Source organism: Cebidichthys violaceus, unplaced genomic scaffold, assembly GCF_023349555.1.
Source record: "Cebidichthys violaceus isolate CVI_PGR_0920_01 unplaced genomic scaffold, fCebVio1.0.p SCAF_11, whole genome shotgun sequence".
Taxonomy (NCBI): domain Eukaryota; kingdom Metazoa; phylum Chordata; class Actinopteri; order Perciformes; family Stichaeidae; genus Cebidichthys; species Cebidichthys violaceus.
Window position 1 is genome coordinate 11627221 of NW_027176274.1, and position 20346 is coordinate 11647566.

Below are 20346 nucleotides of genomic sequence, written 5' to 3' on the forward strand. Positions count from 1 at the left end.
TCTCAGCCCCCTTGCTAATCTGGTCTCTTCTCTCTTTGGTCTTTCTCTCTGGTACCACTGTCCTAAGTGAAAGTGATGGTTTCATGGCTAGCTGGCCCGTGATCTTAGACTAGACTCCTCTTCGAAAAAGCTTTGTGGAAAAAAAGCCCCGGGTCTTTCTTTCAACAGTAACATAACAGTGTGTGCTCAGTCATCTCTGGATTGTATAGCATCTGTACTCTTCCATCTATTCTCCTCGAGAACCAAAATGGAAATGGGCTGTAGAGCATAATCTAATTGCTCTTAATTAAATATATATATTATATATCTTGTAATAAATGTCAATTCAATCATCAATGTAATCAAAACATTCATCTATGATTTTCTTCTCTCTATTTCTGTTCTGTCTGTCTCCTTGGGAACAGGAAAACAGGAAGTCTACCCAGCGGCTAAACCTTGATAAAGCAGATTAATTCAGCAATAAACAGCACTGAAACGTGGCCCATAATGCATTACAGCTCACACAGCTTAGCGTGCCATGATACAAACATAGCCTCACCTTTGCTTTTCTCTTAACCATGAATAAATTCCACCCAAACATACTGAATATACAGTACAATGTTTACCAGCTGTATAAAAGTAATTGGCTAGCTTGAATGGACAAACACGAGGAAATGTTGACAGAGAATTATCATTTCCAAAAACAACAGTATGAGTCAATGAGATAATGGCGTTAGCAGGCTTATAGTCTGTGTTTACAAATACTCCAAGCATTTCTTGCAATATTTATCACCAGTCTTGTTTTGGGCACACACCGAAGGGCTAGACAATATATCAATATCATAATGATATTCTGATATGAGACTAAATGTCTTAGATTTTGGATATCATAATATCATCCTAGGCACAAGTGTTGTTTATTGTCCTGTTTATTATCCTGTTTAACAGGTGGCAGCTGTGTGCCACCTTCCAGCTCAGTACAGACATGTGAGAGAACTGGACTTTAACCAGTGGTTTTCAGATGCCCTTGCCTATTCTCAGATCAAAAGCTGACGTGTCACTGGCTTTGAAGCTGTAGTCACACTCCTGGCAACAGCACAATGTCAGCAACGTAAGCCCTTATCTGGCTGTGGGATGATTCCCGGACGTGCTATCTGCCTTTCAAAAAAAAAAAAAAAAAATATGTGGTCAGACTATCGCTCAATTTTTTTGTCTCAAAACATATCACACTCACAGTGCTGCCAAAGCTGACCTACAGTGTTCAGCTGACTGTTCTGTCAGCTGGTAAATCTCCCTTTCTCTCACATTCTGACTCACCCTAACACCTCTATCCTGTTAAATTAACAATAAGTCCTTTTTTCAAGCAATTATCTGGGGATGTTGTCACTGCTTGACAAAGAGCCTATCCCTCTGCTGCAAGTCTGAGCTAAATTAGTGCATGTTCAATCTAATCATAGACTTGGCAGCAGGTCTCACCACTAAACCACAAGGGGCAGACAACTCCTCGATCAACTTATTTTCCCTGGCAACTGCTCCTCCTGTCTGCGTTAAAATAGTTTTTCATTTGATACGAATGCAGTATTCTTCCTGCATCTCAATTACAGAGGTCAGGGAGTTGGTTCTACTCATACCAAGACCTTGGCCATGCCATAAGTCTCTCCCTGACCAGTGACCACTTTGAGGAAAGGCCGAATAGTTTCTCACAAGGAGGAAGTCCACAGTAAGAATATCTCTGCCTCTTCATCACATTCTTGATCAAGTTATATTGTTGACTGAGCCAATCCTAAAGATTTGTGCACCCTCCTCGCTAAGTCTCGGTGCACTATGTGGTCATGTAGCCACCAGTTCAACTGCCACAGTGTAGAGTGTCAGGGCGCTGACGCCTTGTAGGGTGCATGTCCCTGGACATGGCTATTTAATCAAGTGTCTAACACGTCATAAAGTCCCTCTTATTGGTTCAGGTTTATCCATAAACAACAGATTCTCTCAACCAAGACCTGCCATCTGGACTCCAAAGCACTTTTAGCACATACAAAAGTGGGTAAAGTAGAAATAATATTGGCTAGCCCAAAGCATAGCAAGTAAATGACCTCTGTGATAATGTTTTGAGTAGCAGTTGCCCCCCCCCCCCCCTCTTTTGTCAGGGCTTGTTTTGTCCTTGTCTGGAAACATTCACCTGAAAGGTGACTGGCAGTGTTGCTTAGAGCAAGTAACTACCAGAGTGCATATAGATGTGGGCTGTTATCAACCAATCAATATCCATCAACAGAGGGCAAAAGCAAATATGTTTCCCCTCAGTGACTTCACCATGGATGAGACTAGAAAGACATCGCCCAGCTGTTTATCTTGCACTACTCACACAGATGGGAATAGTTCACCAAAGCAAATCATGGTTGGAAAACAGCACAACCACTTTCAAACTAAATTGAGGTTGGATATGACAGTGCAGCGGTGGTTTCTGTCCTCCGCTGCCGGGCTACACTCCATGTGTGCATGATAAATCCATTTTTAGCATCATTCTGTGGGCCATTGCCCTTTTTTCAAGTCTCAGCTGGAGCCGCCCTCCTTGTTTCTCAACTGATTACAACTGATCACGTCCCAGCATAAATTTGACACAGCAGACTACTGCCACCTGATTTAACGCAGACATCTCGACAAAGCGCCAGCCTCGGCAGTACGTTCATCTTTCTTATATCTCCCGGTGACAGCAATGTGATGTTGTTATAAAGCGGCTTCCTGGCAGTGGATACTTGACAAAAAATAAAATTCTATTGTTTGAAAACCGGCCATTATTTTGCATTTGTTTTGATTTTGCAGCCTGGGTTTGGAACAGTAGCGGAAATGCTGTGAGATCCATTATAATAGCATACAGAAAATGAGGACAGGACACAGATACTATAGAGGCAACAAACATAACTATATGTATCACTTTTCTGTCTTACATATACCTTAAGATTTAAAAACTGCTGCCATAAACAGTACTGCACAGTGTTTTGATGTAATTGCGTGAGTACAATATATTGGATTTGTTTCCATACTATCTCACCATCTTGTCAAATTCAGTTTTGATTCCATACTTTAGTAGGATCGCTCAGTTCTGTGACACCCTGGAGGCATAACTTTATTTTCAACTTTCAACAGACTTCACAACTATTGTAGGAGAAATAATTCATCATGCCTTTAATTTAATGTGACGGCTAATCTCTGTGTACCTTGAAAAAAAAAAGAAAAAAAAGAAAAGAGAAAAGCATAATGCTGAATCCAAAAATAGCAGAAGCTGTTTTGTTACAAGAGACGCATGATTACAAACCAACGACTTTGGTCTCTTTAGGCTAATTTGATCAGGTTTGATCACTCCACTGAGAAACAATCCCCAAAAATACATCACATTGCAAAAAAGCATCCACAAAATGAATGATATCCTACATTTAATTATGCAGAGCTGTCCTTTGTGATTGTAGGGACATGTGGTCACTCCGTTAAAATGATTGAATACACAGGTGTTTTATGAGCCCAACCTTAACTGGCCATAACTGTATTTTTGTCCATATTTAACATGACACAATCAGGTCTGACAAAAATTGCTGCATGTCAGTGAAGTTCATGTGATATTTACATGCTGTTAGTGTACAATGGGAAATACCCTGTGGCCCGTTTTACATAATATTGCCTCAAACCATTTGCTCAGTCCCATGGTATCTACACAGTTAGGCAATATGTTATATCATGGTGAACAAAATTTATCACACAACGATCCCACAGTGAGAAAAAAATAGCAGAATATTGATGAAACAGTGGTGAGTTTGCACTTGTGATTCGCCCAGGGCCACGACAGGAGAAGTTTGAGAAAGGGAGATGATTAAAGGGAAGCTAAGCTCTGTGGAGAACAGAGCAATCATCGGCAGGCCTGCTCGCTCCCTGCTGCCCTTGTTCCCCAGAGAGCCAGGGAGCCTAGAGTGTAATGAGGCCAATGTGCCTCATTATTGTATTGACAGATATGAAAAGTAGCAGAACCTTATGCACCAGCATAAGAAAGAGGGGACGATGCATGGAATGATTTTAATAATATTTCTGAGCTTCTTTTGTGAAAAATTATAGTCCTGCTGTTATAACTGTTGATTTGGTCTTTGATTTTACCTTAAGAAGGGATGCAATGTAAAATTCACGAAATTTACTGATTATTGTCATGATGATGGCATATGAAAAAGGTAAAAACTGAGCTAAAAAGTAAATAATGTCCAGAGCTGTGCAAACCAACTTCAGCATTCAGTTTCAAGTCCAGAAACTGTAAACACCATTTATAGTTGTCATTTCAAGTGTCTTACATCCCCCTGAATAAAATACAGACGCAATTTAATACACTTTAGTTTGTCAAGACAAATGTATGCGACTTCATAACTCCGATCACAAACAGATTTGAATCTGCCTTTGTTTTTTCTAGTGTTAGATACATTTACAATCTAGAGGGTGGGTCGTCTGTGGCTTTTTGCCAGGCCTGCTTGAGATTGCAGGAGCAGGCAGCATTAGGTAACTTTTCAACTTGTTGGACTTTGGACGTTGGAAATATTACAAAGATTTAACAGTCTTGACTTCATATAAAACTGGCTTGACTAAAACACTGTTTAACAGCAGACACTATTGAATTTATCCAATCCATTCAGGGTAATGCCATTTACATTTCTTAAAACCTTTAAATCCAAAACTCTGGATGTTAAGAAATATTAATTTGAACAAAAAGAGAGATTTCCAAAGCTTTAATAGAAAGCCTTAAATAATGCAATGCTGACACCTGCACATTTTTCAGCAAAAACATCAATCAGGGTGTTAAATTAATTCAACACTAATTTAAGCATGCAACTTCAGTGGAGATTGAAACCAAGTGGCAAATGTACTTCTTCTATCAGCGGCAGACTCCAGTTTGGTTCACTTTTAGATCCATTTTCGCCAGCTTCTCATACGTTTGTCCCTATTTTTATGTTTGGTGGCTGCTTGTGAATATCACATGGTAATTGCTTCTCAAATGCTCACAAAAAATGTCATAGAGCAATTTGCAGAACAACATACTACTAAGAGAACGAAAAGATTATTTGAAAGAATGAACAGTAGTGTAGACAATTGTTAAATGTTTGCTTGGACATTCCTCTCTGGGCATAAGTGATCAATCACGTAATTGCTTGTGAGTTACTCCACACTTTGCTGTAACTAGGACTGAGTTGTTTGACTATGTTGTCTTATTTTTCACTCTAGAGTAGAACTTTTTTTGCTCCTGAGCTGTCTCCAAAAAGCTTTCTTAAATGTAATTCAGAGAACTTTGATAAACATGGACCCATGACTCACTTTGTGATACAGACCACACTTCTTCCTGTTGAAGCTTATTTCCAACCACCTTGGACTAGGCTTTGGAAATGGTGAATGGTCTAACGTGTGGGCATCAGAAATGGTTTTAGAAGCATTATTGTTAGTTCCACACTGCAGACACATGTACATGCATGGTATATGTCTGAATTTGTCTCAGAGAATAAACCAATATGATGACATTTTAATACTGGTGACTTTAGTATTACTTCTATAACTCCTTGTTGTTGTAATACCTAAAATATTAAAGAAGACTATGAGTTGTTTAGTTAGCACTTGTAAGGTCACCGCTTTCTAATGCTGCCTGTCTCCTTGACAACATTACTTGTGTTGCTTTGTGAATGACAACAGTGAATTGTAGATGATAAATATTTCATGATTGTTGCTTAATACAACATGTGTGATGTCTTAATCTCACTACAGGACAAAGGTCCTAAAGCCTTGATGTACTGTATGGCTATAACCCACAGAGTCTGATTGAGATGCTAACGGATATGTTTTCTTTGCTTGTTTGTCAGACTCATTATTTAATTATGCCCTTCCACCTGACACAGTCATGGTTATGTAATGAGGGAAGGCTCTCCTTTCTGTCCATCTCCATGCACAGCTCCTTTCTCCCTCTCAGAAGATGAGACTTTTCGTATGGTGATGTGTCATACATCTATGAACAGAACCATGAAGAGTTTATCCTGAAATTCATCTGCTATGGTGGACGTGGTCATTTTGTGGTGACTGTGATTACTGGTCACCTTGACTGTACAAACATACGCCCTGTAGTGTGCATTAAGTGAGACTCATCTGCATGGTTACACATCTGCACAAACTGGCCTTTTTCAGAACCGTTACCTAGAGTCAATAAGGTTGAAAGCTCTTTCCAATAAATGTCCTGCTCCACACTTACACAATTACAAACATTGGCAATTGGAAGCTGTCCAGTCCAGGACAATGATCTGATCTGTGGGTCACTGAGCAACACTGGAGCAGTTGGGTGTTAAAAGTGCCTTGCTCAAGGAGAAGTCAATAGTGGTACTGGCCGAGTCAACAAGGTATGTATGTCACCTTTCAGTGCTCTCCCTTCCAAATGCCGGCCTGGGGATTGAACCGATGCCTGACAAGTTCTCTGAGTGTTTTATTTTGAATATCTAATGTCTAATGGGGCTGTTTTTGAGAGAGCCATTAATAGCCAGCAGATCTCCACATCTTCTCCATTGAATCTATATTACAGTGCATTACAGATCTTAAATTAACTGAATGTCTAACAATGGTAGTAAGAAAAATAATTTAATCTTGTATGTTTTTGTAAAATAAAGTTAATGATTAAGACTCAATGTTGGTCAGTGGTATATACACTTTACTTTCACAAAGTAAAAGTAGCAATACGACAATGTACAAATACTCCATTGTAAGCAGTTTATGTGGTAGTAGAATGTAGTAGAACAGCACTTTGAGTAGAGTCGCTGATTTATAAGAAAATAACATATTGATGTTGTTTTGAGGCTTTTAATGGTTTTATGCGAAGCAGTTTGAATTGCCTTGTTGTTGAAATGCGCTATACAAATAAACTTGCCTTGCCTTGATAACTGATTTTCTTCTGAAAATGAAAATGCTAAAAATCCAGGGTCTTCCCAGGAAACGGGAGCAGATTTTACCAAGAAATGCCTGGAAATCACACAATCTCAAATCTTTTCATTCAACTCATCCCACATAAGCTACACCAAGCACCCCTGCTTCCATAACTGATGACGGGCAGAAAACCTAACATCAACTTTTTTCTGCTGAAGCGGTGATTTACATTTAAAGGTATATATGTGGTATATGTGGAGTTTGTTACACTTGAGTGAGTTACAGTCAAACAATGCCTGACTGAACTATCATGCCACATATGCACTTTGAGACTATTTATTTTTGTGCGGTCTTAGAAAAAGTACCAGTTATGTTAGAATCTGTGGAATCTACATAATTGCATGGCTTGGGCAAGAGTCCGTAGATACAACAACTCAGAGAAAGGAGCTGTGGACAGGCCCACTTTGCTTCCATTAAGCTGTATCCAAAACAAGAATGTTTCAGTGGCTTGACGTGTTCTTGGATTGCAAAAATATAATGTCAGGGTCAGGATTTTGGGAAAGGAGTGGTCGGGCTTTTTTTCCTGACAACTGACTTCACAAACCACACACGGATGTTTTACTCAGTGTTTCCTATTGGACATGGCAAAGAATGAGAGACAAAAAAGATTGTGTGCATGAGTATTCAGTTTTACTAAATGTTATACTATTACAAGTTACCCGTGTAATAAGTGTATGAATTAATAATTTATCCTTACAATAAAGGGAACAGAGAAAGAGAGTGATATCACAGTTTCTACCACATGCGCAGTTATTACATTATGAGATGCTCCACAGCTTAATAGGCTGTTCTGATCCAGCCACATTACTCACAGCTGAAAAACGACCTTTTTTGCACCTTTTATTCTATACTTTTCCCACACTTACTCTTAACCATCCAGTCATGGACGGCTGGAGCCAAAGCAAGAGAAAACCCTGGGCAGATTCACTGGTCTCTCACAATGCTCCCAAACAGACAGACAATGACACAGCCACGCCTAACAGCAGTTTATTGACCTGCATGGTGTGGTTGTAGGAAACTGGAGTGCCCCAAGAGAAAATAGAGCAACAACAAAAAATGTTCTTTCAATTCTAAGCATTGATCCACCATGCTGCCACTATTTCTCACTTAGAGGGCTCTGCCAAGACCACAGGAGGGATTGTCTTTTTTGGACTTGAAACGACTGCTGAAGTGCACATTGGCACGATTAGGCATATAGCAGACCTGAGAAGAAAATAAACACTTGTGATCCCTCTTATTTATTTTGTGACCCTCGGTTGGTAACCACTGTGAGCATCTAGCAGTTTCCATGAAGACTATTTCCTACAAGATTATGTGATTATTTTCTGTTTCAAGCAGCAGTTGGGAATTGCTGTAGCAAGTTTAGACTAACCTTGGGGTGCATGCCTGAATGCATGCTGGATACACCGTCAGTTGTTGACTTTGGTTTCAAAAACACAGTTACTTATGCCAACAGTACAAAAAATGTTTGACAAGGTGAGACAGACAAGAAGAGGAAGGAAAGAGAACGGCAGGAGTAAATGATATCTGCACTGATAAAAGGGGAGCTTTAATTTGTTAACATGTTAATTATAGCTTACTAGTCACAATCATCAAGCCTAAAAAAAAGTATAATATTTGAATATTGAGGAGCAGGTGAACATTGGATTTAAAGCTTGATAATTTTCAATAAGGTAGATTGTAAAAAGGATATAACAGAAAATCACAGCCCACTGTTGCCAACTCTTTAATAGTTAGTAGGTAGCAGCACTAGCTCCAAAAGTTGCTACGTCTCGTGAGAAAGTCTCCAAGTCGGCAACACTGACTTGCTTCAGGCCTCCTTCCAAAGCCACTCCACTAAAATGATCATCATGAACGTAAACACACATTTCTATTGTGAGCACTTACAGCGAGCAGCTTGTGGGAGACTCAGGTAACGTGCAATGAGTGCACAGACAGAAAATAATTATAACAAATATAACAATTTTTTTTTATTATTACTAAAACAAAATGGACAATATAGTACTTAATAAATAATCAAAAACTCATATGTATTTTCTCACATTTTGTTTTATTTTCTGGAAAGTACTAGTTGCAAGAGGGCCATGTTTAACTTGAACTGAGCACAGTTTTCTTCTTGAACAACTAAGACAAAAAAAGGAAAAAGAAATCTAAATCAATCGTGTTCTTTAAAAGATTCCAAGAATTTCAGATACTTTTCAATTAAATTTCAACTAAAAGTCTTAGACATATGTACATCAACTGAGCTAGCGTTAATAAAATCTAATCCATGTTGGAGCTAGTAAATGATGACCTGGGGTTCATTTATTAATAATCAGGGAAGAGTGTGTACATGAATAACCTTGTCGTCAAAAGTTACATCTGATTGACTTTCGAGACTCTGAAAGCGATGTAAAAAGACACTCCAAAGCTATTAAGGAACATAAACTTATGGCAAATATTGTTCCCTACAGGCTCTTTCTACAGTCTAGTCTTCTCTGTGTCTTGCTCTTATTGTTTATAGTGCCATACTGATAAAATGCAAACCGTGTATAACACAAGGGAGACAAAAAGGACCAATACAACTACACTAAGTTGAACTGCACCAAACTTGTTACAAATGTCAAATTAAAAGCTCCACCTCTTATCTATAATCCGCCTCTGAGCCCGACAGTCTGTTGTGCCTTTATCCCCTCTTTGGACTTTCAAATCTCCATTTCTCTCAGAGCTTTGAGGGCGTGTGCTCTGACAGAATGTCAGGCAATTAAACAGTCATGGCTCATTGAGCTGGAGGTGGGCCCGCTCCTGCAGGCTTCTCTATAGGCAAACAGAAGAAATGAACGCAGGCTCTTCCTGCCATCCCTTGCACATTCTTTGACTCAAAAACGTAACGGTAAAATCGGGACAAGAAATTCTTATCAAAGGACACCTTAAACAACTGTCAAGTTTCACAAGGCTGAGTAGTGTCACTGTCACAAGTAATTTATCTTGTGCCAGAACGTAAACGAGGACAGTGTGTGGGACAACAAAGATGTGCTCTCACAGCGAATCCAGTCATGTCCCTGCTGCAAGATAAACACAGAAATGCTGCCACGTTAATAATGGCACGAGGCAGCAGCTACATGAGACTCACACTTTCACACCTATTCTCAACATACACCATAGAGGTGTGAAACAATAACATGCAGCAGTTTCAATTAAGACAAGCGTACTGACAGAAAGCTTCAGGTAAAAACTAGTTTCTATTCTTTATTGTATTTTTGTCACTTTTTTCGTACTAGGACTCCAAGAGCCAACCCTGTATTTGAACTTCTGTATTTTGTTCATGCTGGAAATGGAAAGAGAATTGAGAACCGTGGCAAAACTTTCCCACCACCGCAGTTACAGACTGACACAATGGTCAATATCTGAACCTTTCAAAAATATTACTAACAACCTATTGCCGACTGAAGCAGACATGTTGAAGGAAGGAAGCAAGAACCGAGTTCATAAATAATGATGGCTAATAAATTGCTTTTCATAGAAGGCCCCTGACCACCTGTATCACCTTAACTTTAAACAACCAGAGAGATACAATGTGAATGTGAAATGATGTCTACTGCCACTACTCAGTTGTTTAGAAAGAGTCTGGTCTAGATCTGCTATATATGCAAAGTCTCACAAGATAACACCTATTGGGATCTGGCCCAATATAAATTAAAATGACTTGGCTTTATATTCTAAACAAATAATAGCATGCATCCTTCCTAGTAAGCAACCTAAACCAAATCAATGGGGAATATTTTCAGCCACCAGGTCAACTATCCTTCCTGTCACTGCCACGCCAAGAGAAGAAATACATGTTAAATTATAAATATAACGAATGACCACTGAGGATTCCAGATCTTTCTTAATAAGCTAATGCGACCAAAGTGAAGATCACATCCAGCTGCAGGCTTCATTTTTTGGCTGATGAGTGATGATAATGCAGACCATGTTGTGTTCAATAAACTGATTCTATTTAGTTCTGTTGCCTGACCTGACCATAATGCCTGCACTTTTATTTATAAATGATCACTGCAAAGGAATACTTTTTTTATTTTTACATGTATGGTATAGTGGACGCTTCCTTTAATAAGATTACATCATGTGAGCAAGCTTCCTCAGCAGTCAGTATTGATGCATTTATATGTGGCAAGACAGAGGGAAGCACATTTCTTCCTTCCGGTATGGTGGCTGTTAGAGGCAGTGATGTCAGCTGCAGGACCTCAATAGAAATACATTTACACAACTTTTCACAAGTTAGAAATGTATACTTGTAATACTATATCTATTCTATTAATGCATTTTAAGAATATCTTTCTGCGTGTTGTTGCCATGCCTTTGCTTGCTTGGTATATGCTTATAACCAGTGTTGTACTGTTAGATGTTTGAATTTAATGTTAGCTGAGCAAATCTCAGCCGCCAATTAAGTAATTCAATTTTACCACAACACGATTCGTCACAATGGTGAAGGTTATGTTTCACTGTCTGAAGAGAACTTTTACCATCTTTAGCTGAGAGCACTAAATGCTAAATAATAACCACTGTGGCTTTTTCATTTACTGTAATCAAAAACGATTAGCACTTAATTTATGATATTAAACAGTTAAATCTTACTGTTACTTAAAACACACTCAACAGTTTTTTAACTGCACAGCATAACTGTCTAAATTAAACCTTTAAGTTGAATTAAACACGCAGGAGAATTTCAGCCGGTGTTAAACCATATAAAGTGTAAGTGTGGTTTTATTAATAGGAAACAGGTTTATGTCTTAGAGTAGCTTGGCCTGTAAAGGCCCTCTGACTTTATGTGTTGAACACTTGTTTTCGCAGCTCATAATCAGAAACCTAATCAGGAAGGACTATAAACGTGACTAAAACAGTTGCTGGCTGTTTTTATGTTACTTTTAGCAATACAGAATTTATCATATATTAATAGTTGTTGACATTGTATTTCTAAAAACCCACTGAGGTTTAGTCTTATAATTCTTTGAGCAAACATCTAGTTGCAGTCTATCGCCACACTCAGCTGTGTTGACATGCTTTACACGGTAGCTGATAAGTTACCAGTCAAATATGACTGGATAGGATGCCCTTTATGGAGCCCTTTATAATTTTTTCGAAATTTAGTTGACTTGCAGTGACAATATATAATCAATATTATTTGGTATTAACAATGGATCACATTACTACTTGTATGTGAAAGGGGTGGTTTGTAGTGAAAAACCCATTTTCCTCAGCTCTACTGAGCTTTAAAGCATGTTTTAACTTATTGTCTTGGTTTGAAGGCCGGCAACCTTCGGTTTTCTCGTACTGCTCTCACCAGCAAAGAGTTTTGCGGACACAGCAGACAGCTGTTTCAGTGAAAAAAGCTCTAATAAACCCAATGTACACTATCTATTCAGCACCAAACAGCAGGCAGATAAAGTTAACAGCTAGCTGGTGAACATTGTGGAGCATTTAGCAGCTAAAGAGCCAGATATTTTCTCAGGAATTAGCGTGCATTGCCTGAACCATGACTCCAAATGAATGCTAATGTTGCTCCATTGTGATTTTCAGCAGACACCTGACAGCGGTTGAAATAATGGATGTGAACTGCACAAAGCAAAAAGACAAACCAAGTATTCTCTTTTTCTTTTCATGAACCAAACAACCCCCATTACATTATGGAAATGTCATGATTTGTCGTTTCCTGTGGCCACTATGATCAGCATGGATTCCTCATGCACATTCCTCATGATGTTTCTAATGGAATTTGCTGCTCAGGTACACTGGTTTAGTTATCGCATGTTAAAAATAAGCCCCTGTCACTGTGCCTCGTCTAATCTTAGCAGGCTAATTGCCCAGTTATTCATGAGCAATCTGGAGCCCCTATCGTCACTGTACCATTGCACCAACACTTCACAGCTCTCACCTCTTCCAGTTCTGACGGAGCAGGTGACCTGCTGATTGGTTGGCTTCCTGAAGGAGTTGGCTCTATTAGCTATGGCAATGAGCATCTTGGTCTGGGATGTGTCAAGAAAAGATGTGGTGGTTGATGAAACTTGGATCTCTAGAGAGGAATCCTCACTAGCTGAGGACACAATCCCCGTGCAACTCATCTGAAAAATGGCATGTTTAACAGCCAATACTTTGATGCTATAACACACAACATAGTGGCCAATATCGGTGACGCCGACTCCACATGTGAGATGGAAGTGAGACTGAAAATTAGCACACCGAGTGCCGAATACTACTGGGATTTACAGGTCACGATGCTTGTTTGCTGTAAATATCTATAATGCTTAGAACACAATGTACCCCTAACCACACAACATTAAAACATCATGTTTGCTCTGTCATAATGCAAAAAACAATCGCAGACAATAGTCCCAACAAAAAACATCTGAAATGGATATAAAATGTTGAACCTTACACTGTGTTGCATCGCATTCCAAACAATCCTCTGGTTTGCAGCGTAAAGGCAGGGAAAGAGAAAGTCTTAATTAATTCGGTGTAGGTGGAAGAAATCATTGACGGACATAAAAAGCTAAAAAGGCAACTGCTATAAATGAGACATTAAAACTGCGTGGTGAATTAATTGGTTTGTGCAAAAACACAATTAGCATTGAATAAAACAAATACATTTATTGCTGTGGGATTCGTAGAGCCAGATGGCAAAAAAACTGCTGCTTTTCAAATGATGTATTCATTAGCTACATAACCTGTTATTAACCTGCCACAAAGCTCTGAGACATTTGATTTAGTATGTTTTAAACTCTGTGGGCGAGAATGCCTTTCCACTAAATAGAATTCATACATTCGGTACTTTTCAAAGGTCAATAATGCAAAAGATATTTATGGGTTTCTGGTGTCTTCAACACAACTAACATACATTTGAAAACATTTACTCTGAAAAGGGCTAGAGGGGAGAAAAGAAGGGCACGGTGGCTGCAAAGGTAATCCATGATGAGAACTGTCTCTCAGCTGAATTGGTCTGTCAGCTCCGTGTTAACCTTTACCCTGATGCAGCATTTTAGGTTTCAAGGTTGTTTGAGATGGAAATCCATGTATCAAGATCCAGCCCAACAAACATACAGGTAATCTGATAGAAAATAAAGGTGTGCTTTACAGCAAACAATTGATATGGTCAGCCTCAAAAAATCTATCCATCTCCTCTTTCATCCCTTTCTTTTCTGTTTGCCAAGTACACAGAGATGAGAAGGACACTGAAGGCAGCACAACACACCTTCCTCTTGCCCTCTTGGGGTAAAGCTGTTGATTCGTTAACAAACACAAATCGATAGAGGGGCCTGAATGGAGGACAAGTACAAAGAATTAATTTCCGGCACCGGGGGCTTACGATGGCAAATCACCAGCTTTAATCAACAGTGTCAAGTCAGAAAGACAAATGATGTTTACACTGAAGCAGTGTCTCGACTGAAAACAGCAGCATTGGCTCGGTCTCCTTACCAGTCTGTCTAGGCTTGTGCCAGCTGCAGTGGTAGGCCGTTCCTCTGGGCTGTACGGCCTGAAGCGAGCGTTGAACACATCCGGAACACCACGGGCAGACCTAGTCATTCCTGCGGGTTTTGGCTGGCCACAGCCTTGAAAAACCTGCAATTACAAAAACATGGGCACCCAACTGTCAGGGGTTTAAATTACTTGGGAAGCAGGAAAATAGGAAAACATGCTGTTTTGTTAAGGTCTTGTGAAGCATTCACCCCACATTACCAGCGTGACAGTGCTCTTCATCAAGTTGAGGTAACCACGTTGATAGGTGATTCAACTTGGGGCTGTGACCAATGCTATTTAAGATGATAGAGTTAAGTTTTTACAGGCTTTTTGGAAAATACCACATATACTTAAACCATAAACAAAACTGCATCTGTTGCATGTGAAAGCCAACAGAGCATTTAGCTTTGAATGAGAACAGGCATTCAAAACTGCGTAGGCAGAAAAAAATCTTCACAAACCGCCTACATTTTTTTTTTTTTTTTCGGACTACAATTTTGTGGGCAAACGAAAAATGCAGTAAAACACAGGAAACACATTAACTACTGTTAGTTGAACTAAGATTATCTGACCAAATCAAAACATGTAATTCAAATACAAGACCTAAACTTGGACATAATTAGAACGTGTTGTACTACACACCTTAGACACAGCCCAGCAAAGTCATTGCTCCCCTAGTTTCCCTTCAAGTTGGACTTCAGCAACCTGTCTCAGGTGTTGCTTTTGTTCTCTGAGGAAGAAACATAATTGACGTACCCTGTAGGAGACCTGGGCACTGTTATCTTGCATATTCATGATGGCTTCTGAAATCTTGACATCAATAGGCTCCATGACAGATTCAATGTTGAAAGGTCCCTCCAGCCTCTGCGCCACCAGCAGCATAGCATCTGTCATAAAAAAGGTAAAAACAAAAGGTGGGGTGTGGCAGGGAGAGGGGGAGTGTAGAAATTCAAGCAAACAAATTCAGTTTAATTTACACTTTTCACAGGTATCTAAGTGGTCAGGCAAGTTTTCTAAAACTTGGTCCAATATGAGTAGCGTACTTGAGAGGACCCAGTGCACTGCAACTTAAGAAAATACAAGCAAATAGAGGAAACATATTCACAAGTTTGATTAAACATTTAGAAGTTCACTGCAAATGTGGGAAACACAATCATAAAACACAAGCAAGAAGCATCCTACTCACATCAATTCAGTTGTGTGCATTTACAGGGTTTAATTGGGTGTATTTCCTATTTTCTCCTGCATTTTCTTCATGTGTTTTTTTGTTGTATTAGCTTGTATTTTACGTATTTGAAGTGCTTTAAGTTTAGTTACTTTTTTTTCTTCTTTTTCTTACATTGCTCATGTTTTTTTTAAGTTGCAGTGTGTCAGGCTCTGTCAGCTTGCACAGAAAATAAAAGAAATCAGGTTGACTCCACAGAAAACCAATGATATAGCTTTTAATCTCCACTTTAAATTATTTGAATCGTGTTAAATGCTATGCCAGCCTAATCAATAATAAAACAAGTATCTGTTGGTAATTTTTCATGTAAAATGACCAAAATTGGTTCCAGATTCTCAGATGTGAGGATTTGCTTGTTTTCTCTATCTTATATCACTGTGAACTGAATACTTTTGTGTTTTGGACTATAAATTGATAATAACAACAACTTGAATACATCACTTAGGGCTCTGGGGAATTGTGTTGGACTTTGTTCACTATTTTCTGACATTTAAAAGATTACATTATTAACACACTGAAAAAAAACAAAGGTCATAACCTCAACAGCAAATGATTATGTCTTGCCTTCTGATTACGACATGGACACAGTATTGGCAATTACTTCCACCTTCTCATTAAATACATTTACTGTATGAAGCAGCGTGAATGCGTCTTGGGGCAAATTCAATTTTCATGTAGATCAACTTAATCAAATCAAGAAAATGTTGTTAGGCTACATGCAACAAATGGCACTGATGAGTCATTGATTCAATACAACTTTTGAAAGCCAAGCATTTATCTACATCCGCTGCGGGGCAATGAATACTATAAGGTCAATGGCTCATTAATATCCTCATGTGGGGACAAGCCAGAGGGCCTTACACTTACCATTATCATCTCCACAGAGCCAATATGTTTTCATTACTTTCAATTAACACAGATCACGTAACAATAAGATGTTGTGTTCAAAATATTTAACATTTCAGCTGTGATGGTGCAGATTTCACAGCAGCTAAAACAACAGCTGTTATTCGTTAGAGGTTGTTAATTGATGTTGCCATGAAACAGAAACACTGCTAACGTGCTCTCAAACCCACAGGGTCTATACACTAATGTGCCGCAGTCTCTGTAACGGCAGTTCTTCGTTTGCATGGCGTGCCCCAGGGAGTTGGACATCACCAAACCACAAACTCATAACTGAGCGAGTCCCAGATCTGGAGACAGTACTTAAATAGTCTGTCAGGAGAGGTTTCTGCATCCATGGACCTCCCAGGACAAGACCTCACCAGCAGTCGTATTGACTCTACAAATATGTCCTTACTAAATAAGGTCATCCTGTCATTTGGAGACAAAAGAAACAACAGCCTCTTACATGCTCATGACAGCCTTATCAGTCACCCCACCCATCATAAGATATAAGTACAATGTATACCCAAGCTGTGAAGGCACAAATACTATTTCAGAGAACGGACCAAAACGGAATACAAAATTATATATACTTTATATGTATATATATATATATATATATATATATATATATATATATATATACACACACACAGTATATATATATTCACTTCAGTTCTTTGTCCAGCTTGTCATTCTTGGACCTGAGATCACTAATGGCAGAGGAAGCGCAGCTCTGGCTCGATTCCCTTTCAAATTATGTGGAAGTCTGAGCCTTTGAAGAACTCTTCTGTTTGTTAACAAAGAACAATCTAATAGCCTGTGAGGCTTGCTGGGACTTTAATATACAGACTATGTCTGTGCCAAATGGTTTTCTGTAGTAGCGCTTCAATCGCACCACTGTGCAACCAGATGGTCTAAGAGTAGACGACACTCGTACCAGCAGAAATATCAAACAAAAAAATAAGATTTTGTACTATTTCTTAATTTGCATTGATGCTGATCAGCTGCTATAATGTGTTACTTGGTGCTAAACTGCAATTTAGGCAAAGCACTTTGAATTTTGAACTTGGCGTTGCAATATAGCTTGCTGTTCAGTCTGATTATGATGTAAATTAATTCAACTGCCTCAGGTATGTCTGCTTACTTGATAACAAACACATTAAAGAAAATCTCAATTCAAGCGTGAGCTTAAAAACTCTCAAGTGCAAACACTGAAAATTTAGGTCAAGGGAGCCAACTGGGAACAACTCATATTTCATAATAGGAGAAAAGAAGAGTGCCTCAAGCGTCACAAATGATGGAAACCATGGTGACTTGTCTGCAACTTATCAGATGGGCTCGTCAAACAGAGAAAGCCGAGAAATTTGCCTTCATACATAACTGAGGGAGAGCAGACAGGGAGCAAAAGAATAAGAGAGAAATAAGAGGGCATAGAAGAATGAGAAGTGGTGTTGATTGGGTTGAACGTGGCCGGGGTATGACTTTGTCTCAGAGGAAGGGCTCCTGCACTGCATGAGGAAAAACTCTACCTACATGGAGAATTAATGACCATCATTTATGAGGAGTGCATGAAGTCCAGTCCTCTGTGGCATGGCTGCCACTCTGAGCCAAATTTTCCCTGCATCACTTTTGCAGCAGTGAGATAGGCCACCGGCCAGCCGGAGGAAATCTTTTTATCAACACGACACAGCCATGCAAATAGACGCATATTGTTCTATTCTAAGCAGTGGGTGTTAAAAACAACAACTGAGACTGTGTCAAGATATAGACACGTAAAACCGAAAGACACCATGCCGTGAAACCACAAAGAGATCCAAATATTTTTGTTTCATATCAGAGGTTTATGTTTCAGTTTGTGGTGTGAGACATGCTTATTTGCGTTGTCTTGCTAAACAGCTAAAAAAAATATGAGGAGGTAATATTACTCTGGGCTTTGCCTCTTTATCGAGATTGATGTCCACTTAAATTCAGGCTATGTCAGCCAGAGGCAACCTCCAGCAGACAAGGACAAATAAGCAAAGTGAACCGGCCTATCTATGGCTCTTTGCCTCTGAAGAGTGCCACAGAATGAAAAATGGCTCTAGTGTAATTTGGATTCTGTAAAGCATAGCTCATCTGTGGTTCAGTCAACCAACTAATGGTGCTATATGAAACTGTATAGAAATGGATATGAAAAAAAATGCATGTTGTTCCTTTGACAGACTTTGTCCTGAGCAAAAAGTCCTTGAACATAGCCTACACATTTGCGTATACACACACAAACAGAATTTTCACATGACATCAGCTTTCACTTTTAAAATATTAATAACAATAAAACAGAGACAGCACATTCAGAACATCAATAATTATTTTTCTTACCACTCCTTAAAAGTAGTGCTGGGCAACGATTCCAATTTTTAATTGATTTTTTTGCGATTAATCGCATTATGTGCAAAATTCAATAATGAATTCAAAAGTAGTGTATTGTGCACTTTTATTGTACTGCTATATGAACAAAAGTGCAATAACATTTGGTTTACTTTAAACCAATAAGGTTATTTTTAACAGCAGCATTCCCTTTACACAGTAGCAGTTAAAATACAGTTATGATTCTGATAATAGATATTCAGCCGGTGTTCACAACTTTATTTTCATGTGTGTAATAGATTCAATTTAAATATACACTTTGAAAACTGCAAATCTATCTATGTCATGTTTTTTTCTTTTCTTTTTTTATGTTTGTTAAATTCTCAGTAGTGATAACTACTCTGTATCTTGTGTGCTGTCCACGTTGCTGCTGTGATTCTGTGAATTTCCCCACTGCGGGACTAATAAAGGATTATCTTATCTTAACTAAATGATATGCTTATTATACATATTCCAAACAAAAACACTTTAAAAAGTTCATTTCTTTTTTGCTTTTTTGGTATTTTGGTACCAACGCTCACTACTGTGTAATATGTGTGGTATTTGTTATAAAAATTATTACTATAATATATTATTATTATATAATTACTCCATGGCTACCACAGACAAGTTGGTGGTGATGTTTGTCTTCCAGTCACAGAAAGAACAACATACTGTAAATCTAAATATCCTCCTCTGATACAAGAATTACAAAGGGTATGTCATAAATTTATATACAGTACACAACAAAAGCTTTTCTGTAAGCTTAGATGGAGCCCACAGAATGGAGCTTAACTCTGTAAATACAATCTATTCAGACTGTATTTGGCCTTGTAGACCAGCTGCTATAATCGAACAAAAAATCTGTATCTGCCAATATGGATCATCAATGATCGGCAATTAGAATCGGCGGTAAAACATATGATCAGGGATCTCTAAAAGTTATATTTGCTCCCTTTTTTTCTTTTGTGCTGATCCGATCAGTGATCTGATCCGAATCCGAGTTTTATGATCCGTTGCACCACTCATAGCAGCAGAAAACGACTTGCTACATGTAGATATAGTGGAGTGACGTCTGAGCAGAGACTAAAGTCGGTCTCCCTCTGTGTTATCCAAACTTCTCCGACCTTGCTTTGTTGACAAAGCCGGGCCGACTGTGCATGCTTTTAGTGCATGTTAGTGCATGTGAGCGTGGTCCACTGGCTAGGTCATGGCTTCTGCTCTGCAGCACTCTCATATGGGGATTACAGCTGATAACGCTAACCTGACTGACAGCATGGTCATAGAAGTGTAGCACCGACCCTCCGGTTCCCCCTCAAGTAAACACTTTTAGCTCTGTCAGCACGTCTGCCGTACTTTGTACTGTTAGCGCTGCTAGCACCGTTAGCTACGACCTG

At 38.9% G+C, this 20346-nt stretch overlaps 1 protein-coding gene across 1 annotated transcript in view; it reads right to left on the reverse strand.

Annotated features, from left to right (window-relative positions):
• The window catches only part of gpc6b (glypican 6b), a 77657-nt gene that overhangs the window by 8322 nt on the left and 48989 nt on the right, over nucleotides 1-20346 (reverse strand). The window contains exons 5-6 of the mRNA XM_068704806.1: nucleotides 15208-15338; nucleotides 14410-14553 (exon numbers count right to left, since the gene is read on the reverse strand). Of these exons, the coding sequence (XP_068560907.1) occupies nucleotides 14410-14553; nucleotides 15208-15338 (275 nt within the window). The remainder of the gene's footprint in view (nucleotides 1-14409; nucleotides 14554-15207; nucleotides 15339-20346) is intronic.